The sequence below is a fragment of the Heterocephalus glaber genome, unplaced genomic scaffold, assembly GCF_053883595.1.
Source record: "Heterocephalus glaber isolate CG9 unplaced genomic scaffold, H.glaber_assembly_v1.0 deba00001447, whole genome shotgun sequence".
Taxonomy (NCBI): Eukaryota; Metazoa; Chordata; class Mammalia; order Rodentia; family Bathyergidae; genus Heterocephalus; species Heterocephalus glaber.
This window is the reverse complement of record NW_028258299.1, coordinates 13502940-13523748: the sequence shown is the minus strand read 5'-3', so window position 1 is coordinate 13523748 and position 20809 is coordinate 13502940. Positions and strand designations below refer to the sequence as shown.

At 41.4% G+C, this 20809-nt stretch overlaps 1 protein-coding gene across 6 annotated transcripts in view; it reads right to left on the bottom strand.

Annotated features, from left to right (window-relative positions):
• Usp24 (ubiquitin specific peptidase 24) overlaps nucleotides 1-20809 on the bottom strand; it is a 138899-nt gene that overhangs the window by 8712 nt on the left and 109378 nt on the right. For all 6 annotated transcript variants that reach the window (XM_087214687.1, XM_087214685.1, XM_004869638.4 and 3 more), the window contains 10 exons: nucleotides 20443-20556; nucleotides 16154-16250; nucleotides 13808-13924; nucleotides 13028-13120; nucleotides 10871-10973; nucleotides 8963-9084; nucleotides 7901-8014; nucleotides 5805-5870; nucleotides 4826-4892; nucleotides 3102-3180 (listed from right to left, as the gene is read on the bottom strand). In XM_087214687.1, the coding sequence (XP_087070813.1) occupies nucleotides 3102-3180; nucleotides 4826-4892; nucleotides 5805-5870; nucleotides 7901-8014; nucleotides 8963-9084; nucleotides 10871-10973; nucleotides 13028-13120; nucleotides 13808-13924; nucleotides 16154-16250; nucleotides 20443-20556 (972 nt within the window). The remainder of the gene's footprint in view (nucleotides 1-3101; nucleotides 3181-4825; nucleotides 4893-5804; nucleotides 5871-7900; nucleotides 8015-8962; nucleotides 9085-10870; nucleotides 10974-13027; nucleotides 13121-13807; nucleotides 13925-16153; nucleotides 16251-20442; nucleotides 20557-20809) is intronic.

Below are 20809 nucleotides of genomic sequence, written 5' to 3'. Positions count from 1 at the left end.
TGTTTTTATTCTTATTTTTTCTATTATTTGTTCTTTTCTTTTAACTTTTACCTAATTCTATTAATTTCCTTTTACTCCTTAGTCTCTCCTTTCTCTCATCTTCCATTAATTTTTCAGTTTTCTTCTTTCATTCTCCCACTGTCTTCCCATCTTTATTAGTATAACCATTAAGATTTATTAATCTTTATATAGTTAACTCTACACCCTTGCTGTTGAATTCTTTTTTTTTAGTGGAGGTATAGTTGTTGCACCTAGTAGATATTTACTATATGTCAATATTTGGTTTATCTTAGTGTTTACACTATAATTATAGATCTCTTTTCTGTGGTTAACGGTTGTGTATTATTGGTTCTTAGGGTGTATAATATCCAGTCTATCTTTGACACTCTGTTACTGATTTTATTACTACAGTCAATGTGACACAGTCAATGCTATTAATTGGATTTCTTGGGATGCCAATATCCAACTGCCTTTGTGTCGTTAACAGAACTATGGTCCGTTCTTGGAGAACTGGGTACAAAACAGATCATATACTATCCCATAAAGCATGCTTACATAAATGCAAATAATCAAAATTATGCATACTGTTAGCTCATAGCTCAACAAAACTAGAAATCAATGGCAAAAGAAACCACAGACATTATGTAAATGCATGGAAATTAAACAATACACTCTTGAACAATCAATGGGTCACAGAAGAAATTAGCCAGTTTCTGGAATCAAATGACAGTGCCAGTACAACATACCAGAATCTATGGGACACAATGAAAGCAGTCCTAGCAGAGAAGTTTATAGCCATGAATGCCCACATCAGAAAAACAGTGATAACCTAATGATGCATCTGAAGGTCCTAGAAAAACAAGAACAATCCAAATCCAAATTCAAAGCTAGCACAAGGAAGGAAATTATAAAGATCAGAGCAGAAATTAATGAAAAGACTAAAAAAAATTTACATAAAGAATCAATTACTTCAAGAGCTGCTTCTTTGAAAGAATAAACAAAATAGACGAAACTTTACCCAATGTTACCAAAAAAAGGGGAAAGACACAAATCAATGCAATTAGAAATGAAAAAGGCAAAATCACAATGGACACTGCCAAAATCTTAGAAGAGTAGAAACTACTCTGAGAACCTGTACTCCAATAAATTAGAGAATATAGAAGAAATGGGTAGATTCTTCTATATATGAATCATCAAAATCAAACCAAGAAGATAGAAAAACTCTCTTTTTTTTTTTTTTGGTACCGGGGATTGAACTCTGGTCCTTTCGAAGAAAAACTCTTAATAGTCCAAAAACATGCAATGAAATTGAATCAGTAATAAAAACCTACCAACTAGGAAAATCCCAGTGGATTCACTGCTGAATTCTACAAGAACTTCAGGGATAACGCCAGTATTCTTTAAACTCTTTAATGAAATTAAAAGGGAAGGAGTACTCCCAAAATCATTCCTGAAAGCCAACATCACCCTGATTCCAAAACCAGAAGGAGATCCAATCAAAAGAGAATTTCAGGCCAAACTCTTCCATGACCATATATGCAAAAATCCTCAACAAGATACTAGCAAAGAGAATGCAACAAATCATCACTACCAAGTAGGCTTTCAGCACAGGGATGTAGGTGATGGTTCAATATATGCAAATCAATAAACGTAATACAACACATAAACAGATGCAAGGACAAAAGCTACATGAACATCTCAATAGATGCAGAAAAAGCTTTAGACAAAATCCAACATCCATTCAAGATAAAAGCACTGAAGAAAATAGGACCTATCTCAATCTGACAAAGCCATTTATGAAAACAGCCAACATTATACTGAATGGGGAAAAGTTGAAAGCTTTCTGTCTAAAATCAAGAATAAGACAAGTATGTCTACTATCACCACTCCTGTTCAAACATAAGCCAGAGAAAACTTCAAACTGCAAACATTAGCCAGAGAAATTAGACAAGAGAAAGAAATAAAATGGATACATATAGAAAAGGAATACTTCAAATTATTATTATTTGTAGATGACATGATCCTCTACATAGAAGACTCAAAAATTTCACTGAAAGATTCCTAGAATAACCAACTTCAGTAGATCAGCAGGACACAAAATCAATACACAGAAATGGACAGTGGCTGGGTGTGGTGTCACATGCCTATAATCCCAGCATGCAGGAGGATCGCTGCAAATTTGAGGCCAGCCTGGGCTACATAGTGAGTTCAAGGCCAGAACTATATATCAAGACTCGAACTCGGGTCCTTGCACTTGTGAGGCAGACAGCGGAACCACTGAGCTAAATCCCCGGCTATAAGACCAATTTTATGAAGCACCTAGAATAGTCAAAGTCATGGGGACAGATATTAGAATGGTTGCCACTAGCTGCGGGGGGGGGAGTGGGAACTGGGGAGTTAGTGTTTGACAAGTACAGAGTTTTAGTTTGGGAAGATGAAAAGAATGTTGGAGACAGATGGTGATAATGGTTGTACAATATGAATGAATTTAATACATACTTAGAAATGGTTAAGACAGTAAATTTTACATTATGTGTACTTTATCATAATTCACACTTTTTTCACTTTGAAATTCATCAGCCTGTGTTCAAGTCTTAGCTGTACGACTCTAGGCCACTTAAGCCACCTGTGACCTACCTCATGTGGCTGTTGGAAAGACTGAGTGAGGTGATACAGAGGGAAAATACCTGCCACAGTGCCTGGGTTCATAGTTCTCATTAGCTACAGGTGACAAGATTTTGTCTCAAGAGGCTGTTTTGTAACGTGGGACCCAGAGCCTAAAAGAGTTTGTAGTTAGGTCACATTAAGGAGAAAGACCTTGGGAAGGTCTTCTTGCTCTTAGGTTCCCCACACCTACCTTCTCACATTGGGCCAACTGGCTTAGCTTTTTATCTTTTTAAAAGTGCACAAGATCTGCTACTCTTACACTATTCCCTCTTCACTCTTTTGAAAAGCAACGGAATAGACTTCTGCGGCTCCCAAGCACACGTGCCCACACTTAGCCTCTTCAAGGTGCCAAAACAAGGCAGATTTTTTTTCAGCCATATCTTACTTGTACTTAAAACAGCACTTCCTTCCCACATTTTTAAGTTAATACTTACTTTTGAGCAAGAGTTACAAGGAATTTGACACACTGGTAGCAGCGACTGCTGTCCACATGATTACTGTGGTGCATCAAAGCTAGAGGAAGAGAAGAGGACATCTTAACAATGTGCTGAACTCGAAGTGCGTCCAAGTACTAACAAACTTGCTCTCTTCTAAAAATACATATTCTGCCAAGTGGACCAGAAACAACTAAAATCATGGTGATGTCTTACTCAACAGAATTCCCCAAAGTCTAATGGGTGGAAATGCTACTTTATATACACAGTGGTGAGTTTGGCTCTCAGAGGAACTGAAAAAGAGCTATAATTTTTTTTTTTGGTACTGGGGATTAAACTCAGAACGTTGTGCTTGCCAGGCAGGTACAGTGCCACTGAGCTACATCCTCAGCCAGGAGCCGTAATTTAAACTGGCCGAGTATTCAAAGTTTTCCATACACCATACTGGTGAGAAAAGAGTAGTTATAATAGTTTGATAAAGAGAAATATATAGCTAGCTCTGTTTAATAAGTATTTCTTGCTCTAAATTTTAGGAATTTAAAAACAAATCCCTGTTAGGCGTGGTGGCATGCCTGTAATCCCAGCACTTGGGAGGCTGAGGTAGCAGGACTGTTGCAAATTTGAGGGCAGCCTGGGCTACACAGTGAGTTCAAGGATAGCCTTGTCTAAAAAACCAAAAGAAGGGCTGGGGATTTAGCGCAGTGGTTTTGCCGCCTGTTGCGCAAGTGCAAGGACCTGAGTTCAGTCCCAGGTTGCGCCCCCCCCCGCCCCTGCCCCCCGCCAAAAAAACCCAAAAGAAAACAAAAAAACCCAAATCTCAGTTTAGTTTTTAAGTTCCAGAGCACCTGGGTGCAGCTCTGACTAGAGTTCACTGTTCCAAAGAAAGGGCCTAGAAAGCTGGTGCTGCATGGCTTCTTAGCTTAGATCTTGGCAGCCCTCAATCTCTTCTGAATATAGTCATGTGTTTCTTTTCTTTTTCCTGTACTGGGGATCAAACTCAGGACCTTGTGCTTGCCAGGTAGGTGCGGTGCCACTGAGCCACATCCCCGGCCCTAGTCATGTGTTTCTCAAGGAGGGTGCTACCTTACAAAAAAATGCATTAGGCAATTATGTCACCATGGCACATGATAGAAAAAACTTTACAAATACAGACAGCTACCATGGCCTGTATGAGGCAACATAATTTTATGTGACATCACCATATATGTGACTCATTGCTGACAGAATGTTAAGTGGTGCATGACCACACAAGATCTAAAGTAATGGAAAATTGAAACTGCAGGTGGGGATGGTGGGAGGTAGGTAAGATATTTTTACTTAAACCTTTTTAAATAAATAGCTTATTAAAGCTAAGGTGGGCTTCTGAAAAAGAAATCCCTGATTAAAAAACCTTTTATGGATAGACAACTGAAGTGCAGGTACTGATACCATAGGTTAAAAGATAGCCATACTTCATGTGCTTGAGACAGCATTCTAAGTCTGAAGCTCTTTTTTCTCTCTGATGGCTGTTGAATGGAAGGAAAGAGCTCCAGCACCAGGAGGCCTTATCTTGTAGGAAGCATCACAGCACCCCTGAACTTTCCTGATCTGCAGAAAGGACCCCAAACTGCCCCTTACTGCCTAACGGTGGGAGAGTATTCAGGTATGAAGATTCAGGTGGGGGCTCTGCCTGCCAAGACAACACACCCACTGCAGATCTGTGTCCAGCAGCCAGGCGTTCTTACCCAGTAATCCATTTTCTGTCTCAAACACAAATTTGACTCGCTCCACTTGTATGGGATCTTCAATGACCTGTGAGAGGAAGGAAGCAAACTCTGGTAAATGAAGGAAGAAAGCAGTGTCGTAGCTAGTGGTGCCTTCTCCACAGTTCCAGTAGAGGACTAGGTTAGTTTCTACATAACGAAACCCAATACACTAAGGGTATTCTGTCACTGCCACATATCTCAAATTTAAACTAAGACATATGACTATTAAATATATTTAAAGACCCATTCATTTCCAACCTACATGTTCCTACAGCACAAAGTCCATTTGCCCTAGCACTGGTAGAAGACTTTCCACACCTGGACTGGTTTTCTTTTCTCAGCTCTACTCAGTTCCCATTTTTTCCTCTGGTCATTCCAGTCATGACAAGTCACAGAGCTCCTCAGAAGCCTGATAAAGAGACAGGGCTCTGAGCCCTTCCTGAGGCAACTCACTCCACTTCTTTAAATCCCAGTTTTTAATAATACTGTATTTTGCTAATTATAACTTTTTTTTTTTGCTTTCCATCTTTTTGCAACTGGAAAACATTTTATACAATCAATTACATCTCAGTTTCATGGATCTCAAAATATTTTTAATAGTACATGTACAATTAATGGTGTCTAAGATTTGATGAAGTGTAAGCCCAGCAATTCACCTGTGGGGTCATCCCGGGGCTAGGCACAGCAACATGCACTTAGCGAGATCCACTGCTCCTTAGACCTCTGCATTCTACCTACCTGTGCACCTGCCCAGCTCCCTCACCATGCTGCAAGCTCCCAGGAGGCACTGTTATTACTGCTCATCTCTAAGTCAGTAATGCATACAGAACAAGACTGACAAGAAGAGGATTCAGAAAGTGCATACTGAGTAAGTATGAAGCAATGAAAGGGCTAATAACTTGGAAACACAAATAACTAATGAGTACCCATGTATGTGAATCAAACATTTATGACTTACCAGTATCTCATGAAGGAGCTGGAATGTATTCTTTAACTCATGGGGTGGAGCAGTTTCTAGTTGGTTCTGAAATTTTTTGAAAGCATAAACATTCCAGTAAGTTTTCCATGGAAACTACACTGGAGCAGTAATCAACAATGGCAGATCCACATCCTAGATGTACCAGACCTGGCTGACCTTAGGGAACGCAACTTCCCCTCTCTGGTCTCAGTTTTCTCAAACACTAAATCTAGAGACCAAAATAAACTTCTGAGATCCTCTAAAGGAGCTCTACACTCCATGATGCTTTACTATGAAATCAGAGAGAGAGGAAGAAAGGAAGAATTTTAAGTCACTAAAGAGATTCCAATTTAAATATATACATACAAACTCTATTTTCCTTTCTAGACTATGCTGTGTAGCTAAGATAAGGCAAATAAGAACACTGAGGTAAATATGCTTTCAGCCAAGTATATAAAAAAGTCAGCTTGTGAAAGAAAAATCTGCTTGTATACACTAACTGAAGAAAGCAAGGTTAGCAAAATCCACACTCTTGTGCATTTTAATTAATATATATAAACATATGGTGGGAAAGGACATTGTGTGGTAACACCATTACTTCCAAGGTGCCACATCTGGCACTAAGTTAGCTCTTCAAATGTCACACCTTACCAAACCTGTACATGCTGCTCTTGGAGAGGGAAACACCCAAGGTCATTTAAATAGTGTACGGATGGGCTGGGGATTTAGCTCAGTGGTTCTGGCTCCTGCCTCGCAAGTGCAAGTTCCCGAGTTCGATCCCCAGTACCAAAAAAAAAAAAAATGAACTAGGGTACAGCACAGAGAGGAGCCTAATCCCTCTGAGACAGGTATGCACACAAAGGCTGAGGGCAGGGGCTGGGGATTTAGCGCAGTGGTTCCGCCGCCTGCCTCGTAAGCACAAGGACCTGAGTTCGATCCCCGGTACAAAAAAAAAAAAGGGGCTGAGGGCAAAACATCTTAGTCAACCATAGTCTCCTGCTACATGTTAACATCACATGTACATCTCCATTATTAATGCGGTGCTAGAAAGAAGGCTCAGTAGAATTTCTGTGGTGAGAAACTAGTACATATAGTGTGCATCCACAGAGAGGATGAGGAAGGAAACAGTCATGCAATATTGCTCCTTGGGGCAGAGTGGGGAAGAGGGACAAAGATGACCGGTTGTGGTCAAAGCAGACTCTGACCTTGTATATGCTTGACATTTTCACAAAGAGAATGTATGTATAATCCATGTAAAGAATAAAAAGCAATAAAAATGACATGGTGTACTCTGCTTTACTAGTCATACTGAGGAAGGCAGTAGGCCGAGTGTTAGGAGACAGGCCCTGGAGCCATGCTCCTAGGTTTGAAGGCCTACTCTGCCACTGACTAGTTGTGTGACTTGAGCAATTTCCTGCCTCTATGCCTCAGTTTCTACAACTAGAAAATGGTGGGAACAACAGTATCTTCCTCAGAGAACCGTGTGAGAATTCAGGGAGTTAAAATATGTAATGCTTTGGAACAGTGTTTAGTGTCTACTAGGAGTAATTACAAACGACAACGATCATTTTCCTGATCTGCGCTTCATAATTACAAACTATGTTAGAAGGTGAGCAAACCCTACTTTTGATTCTAAAAACATTATGTAGGGGAAACTGTGAAACTGGAAAAGAATTCTGCATAATAATGGTCATCACAGCATTATTATTAACTATAAAATACTATTCTTACCTAGTTAAAAACTGAAACCAATGTAAATGTACATTAATTACTAGGAAGAAAAGGGTTAAGTAGATTACAGTACACAAAAGGATGAAACAGACTCAGATAACTTTTAACGACAGTATTTATAACATCAAGTGAAAAAGACACAAAGCTATGAGCTAATAAAATCCTGATTATGTTAAAATATATGAATATAAAAAGATAAAATAAAGGATAAAGAATGTTCATGGGGATCACTGAATAATGGGATTATGAAGTTTTTCTTAAGCTTTCTTTAAAAAAAAAACATATACTGTTCTATTTAGCAATTTGGAAAACAATGTTACAGAAGTAGCATGTTGTTGGAAGCTAAAGCCGAACTGAGGCTGTACCTTAATGAAGTGCAGCATGGTGAAGGAGAAGTGCTCGTTGCAGAAACAGCAGTACACCACCATCTCAATGAGTGCCAGCAGCGAGCCCGTCAGCTCTCGGAGAGCAAACATGACCTGGCGAATGGACACCGTAGAGTTTGAGCGAGCACCTCCCATGATGGTTAATGTCAGTCTGTTCTGGCTTTAACCAGAATATACTCAGATTCAAGAACATCAACACTGCCTTAAAACAGAGTTTCTAGTTAGAGGATTCTGCAGAAGATTACAGGCTGAGTTTGTTTGGCCTTTTATACAATTCATTATTGCAAATGTGTACTTTTTTCCTGGAGTCACTTTCCTCAATTTTCAAAGGCAAATGACTTGAACAAGGGTTAAAATAATCACTAGTAGATAAAAAAAAAAATAACATTAAGCTTAAAAGGAAAAATATGTAGCATACCATTGTTGATGTAATTTAGAAAGCCAGTATGGTATACTGTTCACAGGTTCACATACATGTGTATCAGGCTTTGGAAGGCAGGATTTAGAGGAGGGACGCTTGCGGGGAAGGGAGGCACCCATTCAGGATGGGCCACACCCCCCCACATCCCCAGGGTTAAGCACACCTGTGGTCAGAGTTGTAGTTTTCCAGAACCAGAGACACACATGAGACCAGGAACTAAACCCTCTGATACTAAAATAATTCTGACAGGTCAAGTGGCCCTTACCTCCTTCCCCCTCCTGTGGCCTGGAGTGGTAACTGGCTTGGCTGGACCTGAAGTCCATGTCTTGGTTGAAGAGAGGACTAGGAAGACTGTCTTCTACTTTACTGACTGACTGATGGACTGCAGTGCTGAGGATCAAACCCAGGGCCTTCCACATGCTAGGCACGTGCTCTACCACTGAGCTATACCCTCTCCCCCAATTATGTCATTTTGACACAGACATAGGAAAGAATCCTTCTCTAACAGTACTCTTCTTCATTAGAGTAACATGTAAAATATGGCAACAAGTATTTTTCCTTAAATAGGAGAAAGTAACAACAAATGAAGAGCTCAGGGATAAAGCATAATAAGCATGTACCTCCAACAGGTAAGGCTTCCCTTCTGACAGGAACAGCAAGGCTTCTACTTCCTCATGGAGGGGCAGCAGGGGACTCGAGGGAGCAATGCTGATAGGTGGCCGTTGTTTAAATATGCCGGGAGCTTTAGGAGACCAAAGAAACGACACAAAACAAAATCCATCTCACTCGGTGTTATTCCATGAAATGGACATCCACAGTAATGTGCACTGTCAGGACACACACACACACACAGCGCTGAGTTCTTACACCTGATCCTTCGCAGTCTGGTGGGGAAGTCAGGGTGTAGTAAAAGAAAACATTTATCTAGATCCTTCAAAGGGTGCCCCACCCGGAGCTGGGCACCCCTGGTGATCCCCAATCAAGATAACCTTCCAAAGAGATAAAAATACAAGTAGTATATGAAAAGGCCCAAAGCTTCTATTAGAGACACTGGGTAAGACATTTTTGTTCCTCAAGTGTCCTCAAACAATGGCCAACATCATCTAGGTTAAAGCAGATTCAACCAATACAGCACGGGTTACCTCATTTTCTAGAAAAAGAAAGATGCAGAGATTCTCATTTTCTTCTACAAAACCAAGCTCACAAAATTAGGTAGTTATGGTACCGGGGATCGAACTTGGGATTTTACGCTTGCGGGGCAGGCGGTGGAACCACTGAGCTAAATCTCCAGCCCCTAGTTTTTGTGTTTTTTGAGATAAGGTCTTGCCATGTAGTTCAGACTGGCCTCAAACTCACTATGTAGCCCAGGCTAGAACTCTCAGTGATCCTCCTGCCTCAGCCTCCCGAGTACTGGGATTACAGTTGTGTGCCACCAGGCCTGGCCAAGTTTTGTTGTTTTAGATGAACGAGTCAGAGTTTAGGAAGCAAATTCTACCCTACCACTATCTGAGTGTTTCCCCAATGTCCCTTTAGAGCCAATAAGCACCTTTCTGTCAGAAAGATGCCTGGAGATTTTTCTCTAGTTTCCTGCCCTTGGGTCAGTCACCCTGGCCAAAGGACTACAACTCTACCACAGCCTTTGATCAGAGGCTTGCATTCACACCTGGGCTATGCTATTATTAGCCATTGACCTCGGGGAAACCACTAAACCTCTATTTCTTACTTTCCTCTCCTACAGAAAGAAATAATTTCTCTTATAGGTCTGCTGTGGGGATTAAACAAGTCTAAAATGCTCTATAGAAGGAAAGCACACAGGAAACACTGAACACACCTGCTCTGCTGTTTCACTGTTGTTACTGTCATGACAAAGCCTAGGAACGTATAAAAATGTGGTGTCTTTGTGACCGTGCTACTAGTGGGTGACAAAATAGGGAATGCTACCAATTCTATCTTACTTTATATCTGAACCCCCTTTTTACTGAAGTTCTTCAATATTTTATCTCAATCCTATTACACCTAGGGAGATATACACTCTTTTTGGTACCGGGGATTGAACTCAGGACCTTGCGCTTGTGAGGCAGGCGTGGTGCCACTGAGATAAATCCCTGGCCCTGGGAGCTATATTTTTAGTATTTTCATTTCATATTGAGGATCAGAGAGGTCAGATAACACGGTAAGCTCAAATAGCTAGGAAACTCCACCCCATACCTTCCTCCCTTTTCCCACTATACACTGTATCAGTTGTTCAAGTTATTGTGATGAATGAACTCTGAATTAGCCTTTAAGGCTAAAATGTTATTAAAAAAACAAACAAAACGACTCCAAGTAAATGACTATTTTCTCTTGTGACAAATTAATAAAATGTGGTGAACTTCAGTAGGAATTACCACAAAACTTTCAAGTGTTCCTCAGATACTAGACAGTTAAGAAACAAATGATATCCATTCAACTGCAAACATGAGGACTCTATGCAGACACAGCCAGCCTCTCCTCCTGTTTCTGACATATGAAGACATGGGAAAGCTCACCAACATTCCTTTGGGAAGAGACATCTGAATGCAAGACAAGTAATGCCACTGCATTGTGCAGATTCCCAAATTCTCGTGCTTGTGCTGAACTCCAACGGCGTATCTGTCACCAGAGAAGACAGAACACATTAGTGGTGTGCAGAACTGGGGTGGGGGTGGAATTTGCTGGTTCACAAAATATTGGACAATTATTTAATGCCTGCAGAAGAGGTCAACATATAAACAGCCACAGGTTTAAAACCTCAAAGGGTTTCCACTGAAACATATTAACTCAGATTGTACAACCAATCCGTCCGTCCATCCGTCCATCCTCGAGTGCTCATGACAAGCCAGGCAACTTTCCTGCACTTCAGCATAATGGGAAAACCCACGAGGCTGGAGACTGGGTGTATTCTCCATGACTTTGCATATAATGGCCTACGTGCCATTGCCAGGACCCAATGAATCATGAAAAATGAAAATGTTTTCAAAAGCAATGTGTTCCACAAATGCAAAATAACACTAATTTTACGCATGCCGAGGTGCATTGCATTTAAATCACACACCAGTGTCAGTGGAGGCCTGTGAAGAGCTTAGAGTGAAAACAGAGTATTACAATCTCAACACACAACACCCAAAGCCTGTTGGGGTGTCAGCACTTGTTTTGAACAGCTGAAGATTAAGACAGCAGGGTGCTGTGGCAGGAAGCCGAGGAGCCCAGGATGCAAGTCTCTTGTGACAAAGAAAGAAAACCTGCCCCTGCAGGGTCTAGTACACCAGGGAAAGGCTCTGGCCTGGAAATCTGCAGCACTGGGTCTGAATCCCCCATTCAAACAACACATTAGCTTCAGGACCTCGAACAAATTGCCTAACATCTCCATGCTTTAGCTCTTGCCTGAGAATGGGGAGGAAACTACCAATTTTACTGAACTGTGAGTGTACAAAGTCCCACCACAACATGACCAGTTGTGGCTGGTACACAAGAGGCACTCTATAAGCTGTAGTTAGCATTACTGCATACTAACATTCTATTTATTTTAAATCTGTCATACAAAAGAAATATAGTGATATCTCAGTTGTTGGAATCAATTCATTCCAGCTTTGTGTTCAAACACTGAAAAGTTCAAGAACTGAATATAGTTTTCACATAAGAAATAATGAAAAATCAAATAATTGGTTCTGAGGCCCAAAAGTTAGTTATAAATTCACTTTTCCAGGACTTTCACAAATTTCGCTGTGATTTTATTTTTCTTTTAACTCTGTCACAGTTCCTCTTAGCTTTATTGCTAGTATCACTTTCTTTGGAGCCAGGGTTACTGTATTTTATGCAAATAAACTGCAAAAACAAGCACAATGACAAATGTGTTAATGCACTAACACAAGCACTGTAAGTCGCCTGGGCGAGAGCTGCGCTCAGACTAAAGCGTCGCCCCTTTGTGCCTCGGTGTGTGACTCACTCTCAGCCCGTATAGACTTTTTCAAGTCAGATTTTCAGTTTGACCATTAAGCAAAGTTATGAATACTGAGCAGACTTTTTTTTTGAACTCTGCTGTCCGAGTAGTGGAGAGTTCAAGCTTGCAGCCATTCAACAACTGAGGTATCACTGTAAAATGGATGGAGAAACACACCAAAATAAGAATTTCTTTTTTTGGTACTGGGGATCGAACTCGGGTCCTTGCGCTTACGAGGCAGGCGGCAATAAAATAAGAATTTCAATCAGTAAAGTCACTTGTGGATACAGCTAGCCCTTTTATTATAAAACAACTTGCCTTTCATTTGACTAAGAGTATTATATGTACTTGCAACACTGTGTAGTTTATAACTGCACAATTCCTCATTTGAATTCCAACTGCCACCAAAAAATTCCCAGCCACCAAGGGGAAGCAAGGGACCCTAAACCTTATTCCTTGAGGTGTTTCAAGTCCTCACCCCCTCCATTATGATCCACTCTTCCCTCCTATGGCACTCCCACTTCACATGGTGATGGATATTCCAGCCAGTAATGGCCATGGGTTATTACAGTATCAGTCTAAAATTCTATTAAGAAGTTTAAAAGTAACTGACCTCCAAATTAACTTTAAAGCCTAGATACATTCTACCTGTGCTTGGACTCTTATGAAAGTAAGAATCGAAGTGAAATCTCGGGCCACCCTACTGGAGACAGGCTTCGGTCATTACCTGGTTGTTCTGCCGATTGGCCCCAAGGAGGAAGCTGATCATGTGTCTCAGTGCAGAGTGCCGTAGAAGAAGGTCTCCAGCCCTGATACCTTGCTGTCACGAGACATGAGGATCACAAGTCACAGTCCTACCCAAACACTTGTTTTAAAGACAGCCACGTAAGAACTTTTATGGATTCAAAATATTTTAAAATGTTACAGCAAGTATTTGTTAAAATCTAATACAAATCTGAGCTGCTTCATGATGGCTATCAAACACACAACCACTAGTTTTTCTTGTTACTTGTCTGTGGTATTGGAGACTTAAACCAGAGGCGCCCTATCACTGAGCTACAACCCTAGCCCTTTTTAGTCTTTATTCTGAGATACCAGGTTGGGCTTGAACTTGGGATCCTCCTGCCTCAGCCGCCCAAGCAGCTGGAATTATAGGCATGCACCAATGTGCCCAGCTTAACCACGGAAAAAAACTTCAACTGCTATTCATGAATAAATAAATTTGTCTGCATCAGAATTCTTTTTTTTTTTTTTGGTACGGGTATTGAACTCAGGACCTTGTGCTTGTCAGGCAGGTGCTGTGCCGCTGAGCTAAATCCCTGGGCATCAGAATTCTTCTAAGTACTCTTAACTCATTAATTTAGATTTTCTAAGATGAAACACTCACAAAGCCATATCACATAGAACGTATAATGAATGACCAGTCTAAAATTTCTCCATGTATAAAATTTCTTTAGACAATAAATCTGCTTTATGAGGACAGGATATTAGAAAAAAAACCTTTTACCTTTTGCACAAAGGTGTTGAACAGGAGAAAGTACTGCGCACAGTTTTTGCAATTTTCTGGGACATCTTTATCCAGAAGGGCAAGTAGTACTTCCAGTAACTGATGAAGGCTTTTTAACTGTTTAGAGGAAAGAGGAGATTACACAAAGAAAAAGAACATAAGACAACTATAACAGGGTTACTCTGAAGAAAACCACCAGAAGAACAAAAGGAAATTGGTACAATCAGTCTCATATTCAGATGGATTTATGCTTTGGAGAACAAAAACAGAATTACCAGTTTTACCATCCAGGGAAAGATTGATTGGTTCTATGTTAATAAAGAAAAGCTTTCTTGTTTCCTACAACTGTGGTGTCTAACAGTCACATTTCTCCAGAGCCAATTCCTCCCTCTCTTAAAAAGGCGGGTGTTCTGGGGAGAAGAACTTCTGCATCCCTCCCTCCACTATGCTGCTTCTTCACATGGTCACAGATGCAAAGAATAAAAACACAGACACAGGCAGAGGGGCTGGAAACCAAGCCAATGGAGCGAATGGAGAGCAACAGCCTGACAGGATGACACGGCAATACCGACTCAACTGGGAACTTACTTGGAAGCCCGCTGACGCCTCATGGAAAGCTTTGAAAAACATTTTATTTGTTTAGAAACCATTTTGGTTATGACATTGCTTCTTCTTTCCCTCCCACCCCAAGTGTTTTTTGACAAGGCCTTAGAAATTCATCTGTGAGCTGAACATCAAGATCAGACTTCCTACTCTCATTATTTCATTCCTCCAAAGACTTCTGAAACGCTCCCATCCATCCTGTCACACCCATTATAAATATAGTAAAACTTAGCACTATATATTATATAGCCCTTCATTTTCAGTAAGTGAAGTATAAAGTGGGTGGCAAGAGGCATTTCCATTATGGAGAAAAAAACAACATGAAAAAATATGAACTGGGATGAACTGTGTATGAAACAGAATTTCCTTAGGCAATGGCTCCCCCCGTTTCTATCACCTGCTGTCCACCCTTAGAGGGTGGTGGCTGTGATGCCTGACCCCACCTGCAGGGAGACAGCACTAGCTCTAACTTTTTCCTTTGTCTGGGGTGATCCAGGGGAGGAAGGAGGAGAGTAAGATGGTCTTTATGTTAAAGATTCTTGATGCAGCTTAGTGAACTTCCACAGGAGAATCTCAGAGCAATGGTATTCAAACTGTGCTAAGCTATTCCCAAAGACCTACTTAAGAATATTCTGTGTCTAGGTAAGGTTTGAAGAATGGTTCTGCCATTAAGCTAATGGAAAAACCACTGCCTTACAGTAACTCTCAACCGCTTGCTTCTTGGAGTAGAGAGAAGTCTTTCTGACCTCCTGCTCATTCTAGACTGAGTAAAGTTTCTGAGCTTGTCTAGTGTAACAGTGTACTGAGTCTGGCAATGCCGAAGGTATAAGTACTTGGTGCCAAGCACTGAATCTGTATCAACATCCTCCTCAAAGGATTTGCTTAAGGTTGTACAGCAAAGTCAACACCTGAAATTGAAGCAGCAATTCACAGAATTTGTATTTAGTTGAAATGAGACACACTACCTCCAGCCAATGTTTATAAGAAGCCAATTTGTTCTGAAAACATTTTTCAAAGTTTTCCATGTAGTGTCAGCTGTTTGAAACAGCAAACTTAGGAATAACTCTGTGTTTGCTAGGACTTAATAACAGATGACTGATTGGATTTATAGTGTATGCCACTTATTTCCCTAAGACTTAAAATCTTTGGAGACCAAAGATGGGAATGAACACCACAGTTTATTTTAACATGTGTATATGTGGAATTGTGAACCAGAGAATATACTGCAGAAAACAAGGTTAGAAGGAAGAAAAAAATTTAGAGGAACAGAAACGAAGCTTAAGGAATAACAGAGACCCAGGAAGGAACTGCTCTGGCCAGTTCCTTAGACAAACAGTACTATTTGGTCTGGCTGCTGACCACAGGTTTAGGTATGGAAAACAGTGCATGAGGAAAGAGAACACCAGGGGTGGTGCACAACATCTGGGCCAGAGTGTTTAGACTCAAGTCAGTCTCAGTTCTGAGGCCCAGCACTAGTTCTTGACAAGAGGACTCTGAACGGTGCTCTGGGGAGAAATCCCAAAGCAGACCTGCTCTCCTCCCTTGCCTGCCCTGGTATCTGAACTGTAAGAGGGGTCAGAATGCCTTTTTCTCTGGCTTATTTCAGAAAGCAGTTTACGGGAGGTGCACTGTGCGTGGCAGGTTGTCTGGACTCTAATGTTAAGCTGTCTTTCACATTACGTGCAATTGTGAACATGTAGTAAGAGCAGAATGTGTAAACAAAATTGTAAAAGTGAGACTGACCTTATCCTGATAAAACAAGGCACTGTCTAAGGTTTTCTCCAGAATGGTGGCCACAGCAACTCGTACTTCTCTCACGCTGCACTCCAACAAGAAAATCCTACAATAAAGAGGAAATGCAACGTGAAAAATGGCAGCAGCCTGCAACCTCAACCTGCCAGCCAAGCAGCATCTCGATGCAGAGAAGCAAGCTCACATCTCTCCAGCGCCGTAGTGCTCACTCACAGGCAAGTGGGGCTCCCAAGCGCCTCTACCTGTCCTCAGCCTTGCTAGTGCTGTGTGAGCCAGACAGACGAGGCGAGGCTCAAACCCACTAGTCTCCTACCTGGCAATGGCAAGACATTTCAAGGATCACAAGTACTCCTGAAACACTCTCCTGGGGCTCAGCCAGGCTCAGGTACAGTAATTTTGTTGGGGAGTGCAGTACGGTTCCTATCAGCACCACAGACCGAGAGAATGCCGACAGGTCCAGAATGCAGGAGTCCCAACTCCTTGCCCCCAAAATGGGAAGGAAAAGAACGGGGTGGGGGGGGGCAAAGGAGTACTGATCCCTGAAAGAGTCTTCAGAGACACAGAAAACACAGGCCAGTGTAGACCTCACTGGATCCAGATCTGTACAAACCCGATGGCAAAACAATGCTCTCTGAGATGTCTGGGGAAATCTGAATGTGGACAGAGTATAAGATAATATAAAGGAATTATTTTGTCCGGTGTGATGATAAATTGCTTACGTATTTTAAAAAAGTTTACTTAATAGAACACATTCTGCAAAATTTATAGTAAATCTTATGTATACTGAAATTTAATTTAAAATAGAGCAGGAAAACGCATTATGTGTGAATGTTCATATGTGAGAGAACTGGGCAAGACCAGAAAAATGTTGACAACTTGAGCTGGGGAATGGATACACAAGAATTCATTATTCTGTGTAGTTTTGCATACATTTAAAAATTTCCAGGGCAGGGCTGGGGATTTAGCTCAGTGGTTCCATTGCCTGCTTCACAAGTGCAAGGTCCCATACAATCTCCAGTACCATAAAAAAAAAGAAAAAATTCCAGGGCTGGGCATTTAGCTCAGTGGTGCTGTGCCTATCTTGCAAGCACCAGGTTCTGAGTTCAATTCCTGATACAAAAAAAAAAAAATTCCCCAAGTAAAAGTTCTTCCAAGATGGAAAAGTGGTGGTGCATGCCTGTAATCCTAGCTACTTGGAAGGCTGAGGCAGGAGGATCCCATTCAAGGCCAGACTGAGGAACTGAGAACTTGGATCAAAATAAAACGGGGCTGGGGCTGTAGCTCAGCGCTAGAGTGTGAGGCCCTGGTTTCAATCCCCAGTACTGGGTGGGGAACATGTGTTAAGTACCCTTCACGTTAGTAGTTTTACTGTATTTAGATCAATTTGCAAGCAATATTTACTTTTAATCTTTTAAAATCATAACTACATTTAAAGACTGTCTGAAAGCAGTAGTACACAGAGGTGCTGATGTAACAGACGCCACCCTTTTCGTCTAGATGGTGGTACTGGGGACAAAGCCAGGGGCATTCTACCACGGGGCTGCATCTCTAGCCCTTTTATTTCTGAGGCAGGGTCCTGTGACCCTCCTGCCTCAGTCTTCCCCAGCACTGTGTAACAGGCACAAGTCCCTGTACCAAGCTTCCTCTTCATGTTTACAGTTACTAATATCAGTACAGGTCTAGCACCCTTAATCCAAAATGCTACAGAATGTGAGTTTTTGAGTGCCAACATGATGCCACAAGTGAAAAATTCCATATCATCAAACTATTTCAGGCACAAAATGATCAACAGTATTGTATAAAATTATTTTGGGGCTATGTGTATATAAATATTCCAAAATCTAAAGTAATCTGAAAAACTTCTGGTTGCAGAATCTGAAAAACTTTTGGTAAGGGCTACTCAACCTGTTCCAATATATATATATATATATATATATTTTTTTTTTTTCCAGTATATATTTTTTAGTTCTAACAATAACAACCTCAGACGTCCTGAAGGCTCTAAAGAAGTAATTAGAGAAAAAAAGATTATTAATTTCTTAAACATATGAACACACAGCAATTGACAGTGATGAGTAATTAGTCCTTATAAAGAACAGGTAATTCCCGGGGATTTCTGACCACCAGAAATACTAAAAAAACCAAAATATCTTACTAAAGGAAGACTGTTTCTCAGGAGATACTCAAAAACATGACTCCTTCGATATAAAGGAATGGGTGCAGTGTTTGCGGTGTTCCTTCCAAATTTTCATCATCTATGACATCTAACATTTAGCATAATACTCAGGTTTTTTTTTTTTTCCTGGTACCAGGGATCAAACTCAGGACCTTCTGCTTGCCATCCATACAGGTGAGGCACTGGCTGAACTACATCCCCGGCCTCTCATACCCAGGAGTTTTATGCTAAGAAATTTTACAACTGAACTGGGAAAATAGGCGAAAGACTATCTCTACTGCTAAAGGGTCAGGCACATAATATTTCAAAGAAGTGTTAATTAGTTCTGTCCTTCCGAGCTACATTCATATATGCAAGCCCAAGAGACTTGGCTCCTCCCTGCAAGAAGCTGCAGATTAGTGGAGGAGACAGGAAAAACCACAGGGAGCAGACCAACAGGGCAAACCTACTACAGACTGAGTGGTCAGAAGCAGCCTCTGAAAAAGTGTTAGTTAAGCTGACATCTGACAGAGCAGAAGGCACTTACTATGCAGAAGGGAGAGAACAAAGTTCCAGACAGAAGAAGTAACAGGTGCAAGGGGCTTTAGGCAGCAGAAAAAGCTCGGCATGTTCTGTGAACCAATAAGCCGAGATGGCCAAATCTTGATAAGCTGGGAAGTAACATAAGGCAAGCCTGGAAGAACAAAGACCAGATCTAGTAAAGGCTTGTGGATTACAGTGAACATTTTAGACTTTATCATAGTGCAACAGGAATTTATGGAAGAATTCTACAGCAGAAAAGCAAAGTCATTTAATTTGCTTTAAAAAGTATGCTTTGGGTGCTGAGTAAAGAGAGTTCAGAGGAAAGAGAAGTGGAGCCATCAAGTAGGCAAAGGAAGGCCTGGAGTTCAGACAGAAAGGAGACAAAGATTAAGAGTGCTGACGAGGGGTGTGATGCACTCAGTGGCAGAGTGCTTGCTCAGCATACCTGAGGCCCTAGGTTGAAGTTCTGATCAGGCCTCTAACATCACCAGACTGTAGCTGCCTAGTGGAAATGGATCTGAATTTCTAAATGTCCTAATGTGTTCAAGTTGGGAGATACCAGAACAGATCTGTACGGAGTGACTTAAAAGGTAAAGATGCAAGAGTGAGAGTTGATAATTAAAGGGCCAACTTGCTTGAGAAGATTTGCACATGAAGAGATTAATTCTGAGAGAAGAGAGGACACTCCCTCCATGGTCACAGGAATAAAGCAGAGGATGGGAACAGACTGGATGGCATGTGGAACTTGTGACAAGGGGGCACTGACTACCCTCAGCGAAGTCTGGGGCCTGGTCATTAGGCAGAAGTGGGATGAGTTAACATGAAAAGTTGAAGACCAGGACAGAGCACCATCTCATGACACTGGAAGTATCTGCTTCGCTGTCCATATGAATGCTAAATGCTCCAAGGAAAAGTGAGGCTAGGCTGGCTGAATGAGGATGGCTGGGAATAAAGTGTGAAGATTCATAGTGTCTGGAGCATTCTGAATTCTTACAAGAAAAGGTAAATTATTCTTTAAAATCATACGTACATGGGCCAGGGATTTAGCTCTGTGGTACCATGCCTGGCTTGCAAGTGCAAGGTCCTGAGTTCGATCCCCAGTACCAGAGGGGAAAAAAAAAAATCATAGGTGCATGGATAAAGTACTGTCAGGTAATGTACTTTCAGTAGATGTCTGAAAAATAACTTTCAGCCAGAATTCAAAGGCAGTCAGACAAAAAGTGGACAGTGTAATAACCTCAGATTGCCTGCCTATTCACCTGCCACTAGACTGCGGGTCCCTGAGCCCATGAGCACCTGGGCCATCTGCCTCACACGAATGCAGCCTGAGTCTAACCCAACAGAGATGACTGGAGTGAGTAATCCCCTCACTGCTTCAGCAAAAGAAGCCGGAAATGGACTCCAATCAGAAAGGTAACTTCAAGGTGACACACTTTTTGGGGGGCGGGGTACCAGGGATCAAACTTGAGTCCTTCTGCTTGCGAGGCAGGTGGCGGCAGCACTGAGCTAAATCCCCGGCCCCAAGGTGACACACTTTCAAATCATAAGAGATTTCTTTTTATTAGAAGATCCTGATACTTACTTTATCAACTCCCGTCCTTCAGAACTAATCAAATATTCAACAAGCCACTGGCAAGCATCAAAACTTTTTGAAAGTAATGCTTCAATAGTAGCAATCCATTCTTCAGTGTCAACCCTTTTTACAAAGCAAAGAGTGATGTTAGGGCCTAGCAACCAACCCCACAGTGCCCTCCTGTCTGTCTGCCTGTCCACCTGCCCATAGAGCTATGGTGTGCAGGGTGGAGGGTCAGCTAAATACTCACTGACTACCTACTTCCACAGCTTAGTGTACCCCGAAGTTCTTTCTATCCTTTCAGGCTTACCTGTGTGACTGTTTTCTAAAGATGCTTAAATTTTGGATTTCAGTTTTTAACTACATCTTCATCAAA